This window comes from Etheostoma cragini, chromosome 23 (genome assembly GCF_013103735.1).
Source record: "Etheostoma cragini isolate CJK2018 chromosome 23, CSU_Ecrag_1.0, whole genome shotgun sequence".
Classification (NCBI taxonomy): domain Eukaryota; kingdom Metazoa; phylum Chordata; class Actinopteri; order Perciformes; family Percidae; genus Etheostoma; species Etheostoma cragini.
This window is the reverse complement of record NC_048429.1, coordinates 681,394-683,387: the sequence shown is the minus strand read 5'-3', so window position 1 is coordinate 683,387 and position 1,994 is coordinate 681,394. Positions and strand designations below refer to the sequence as shown.

General features: G+C 48.7%; 1 protein-coding gene and 1 long non-coding RNA gene across 2 annotated transcripts in view; one reads left to right on the top strand and one right to left on the bottom strand.

Moving 5' to 3' along the window:
• LOC117939054 (T-complex protein 1 subunit beta-like) overlaps positions 1-1,994 on the bottom strand; it is an 11,365-nt gene that overhangs the window by 6,211 nt on the left and 3,160 nt on the right. The window contains exon 4 of the mRNA XM_034864097.1: positions 1,684-1,805. Within this exon, the coding sequence (XP_034719988.1) occupies positions 1,684-1,805 (122 nt within the window). The remainder of the gene's footprint in view (positions 1-1,683; positions 1,806-1,994) is intronic.
• Positions 156-1,831, top strand: LOC117938506. Its single transcript, XR_004655408.1, has 3 exons — positions 156-267; positions 1,547-1,623; positions 1,719-1,831. It is a non-coding gene; the product is annotated as an uncharacterized LOC117938506 (long non-coding RNA).

Below are 1,994 nucleotides of genomic sequence, written 5' to 3'. Positions count from 1 at the left end.
CGCCCTGCTCCCTTCCCACGCCCTGCTCCCGTCCCACGCCCTGCTCCCGTCCCACGCCCTGCTCCCGTTTCACGCCCTGCTCCCCACCACCAGCAGCTTTAAAGGAGACGTAAGTCCTGTGTATTTGAACCGTTTCCTCTCGTCTTTCTCTTCAGGACAAGATCTTGTTGGGTGGAGGAAAGGGCGGCTCGGTGACGGTGACCAACGACGGAGCCACCATCCTGAAAGCCATCGGCGTCGACAACCCGGCCGCCAAAGTCCTGGTCGGTGAGTGAAGCCGACAGCTGAACGCCGTCCAATCAGGACAGCGAACGCCGTCCAGTCAGAACGGACCCGCCGCGGTGGCGGTTTTGGTGAAGCTGTTGGTTTAGTCGACTCGGTCCCGATAACCTCAGACTAGTTCTACTCGTGGTTAGAGCGGCGTGTTCTGCGTCTAGCCCTGTTTCTGAGACCGTGGCGGCAGACATTTGCCGCCACTACAACATCAAGAGGAAACACTGCTTTATACTGGGAAGTTCTGCACATCCCAGTAGGGCTGTAATCTTCCAGTGGACTAGTCCATTTATTGGTCGATACGTTCTGGCTCCACCAAAAAGTCTGATTGGTTGATTTTTTGCCATGTTATTTCATCAGCTGGAAGCATAGTCTACGGGTGGAAAGCACTAAATGCTAATGGGGGTGTTTTCAGAGCATCCCTGTTGCACGGGTAACAGTCTGTCTTCAGAACACCCCCCTTGTTTTCACTATGTTTGGATTAGCCCGACCCACTGGGGACTGATTGAATAAAGAACTAGAAAGCCTTGTTTTAGTGGTTTGATGAGTATTTATTTAATTGTGAGTGTTTAATTTCCAGTCAGTCCTCCTCGATCATGTTGAAGACATCAGCAGTGTGGCAGCATTTAAAAAAAAAGAAAAAAATGGATAACGGGAAAAAGGTGAATGCAAAGTTTGCATATCGCAGCTGGACTACAAACATGGCGTATCACCAAAAAACAGTAAGCTAACCTGTCTGCGTTAGGTTGCCCTGTCTGTTTGGAGTATACAAGAATATATCAGAATTGGAAATATCTCATAGTCTAGTAATCGTTATATTATAACTACCGGCGCACCCACCTGCAACTACGGTATAGTCTGTTTGTGTCTTTGTGTCTCCGTGCGAGGACACAGAGGCTGATGCAGCGCTGTCAGAGCCGACAGACGAGTGTCATTTTAGTGCAAAATAATTAGGTCAAAAACGATTTAATATACTGCAAACAGCCTACAAGCACGGGGACAGTACAGTTAATAAATCTTGCATTGCATATGTCACCTCACCTTTTCATTCAATGCATTTCCTTTATTTTCAGGATTATTTACACTGTAGATTCTCACTGAAGGCGTCAAAACTGTGAATGAACACACGTGTGTCATGCGAACGTTAAAAGTACTTTTAATGCTGTAAAATATATTCGTGCGATATCCTTCCACTCGCCATTTCATCGGAAGGAGTCGATAAAGACGGTGAGCGGAATTGACGATTTAATTGAAATTCTCCTTTTGATTTCAGACATGTCGAAGACTCAGGACGATGAAGTTGGAGACGGGACGACCTCCGTCACCGTGCTCGCTGCGGAGCTGCTGCGGGTAAAATACCGTTTCTCTCTATGTTTAAAAAATTAATCCTGCAAGAGTCGTATCACTTACCGCTGCTGCTTTTTAAACCACCTCTGTTGTTGCAGGAGGCCGAGCTGCTGATCTCCAAGAAGATCCACCCACAGACCATCATCTCCGGCTGGAGGAAGGCCACCCAGGTCGCCAGGGATGCTCTGAGGGAGGCGGCCGTGGATCACAGGTGAGACCAACGTCCCGAAAAGGTACCTGGTAGTCATCTGTTCAGCTCGCCTACATCAGATATACCGATGTGATTTGTGCTGCTAGCCCCTGGCCCCGCCTACATCAGATACACCGATGTGATTGGTGCAGCTCGCCTCTGGCCCCGCCTACATCAGATACAC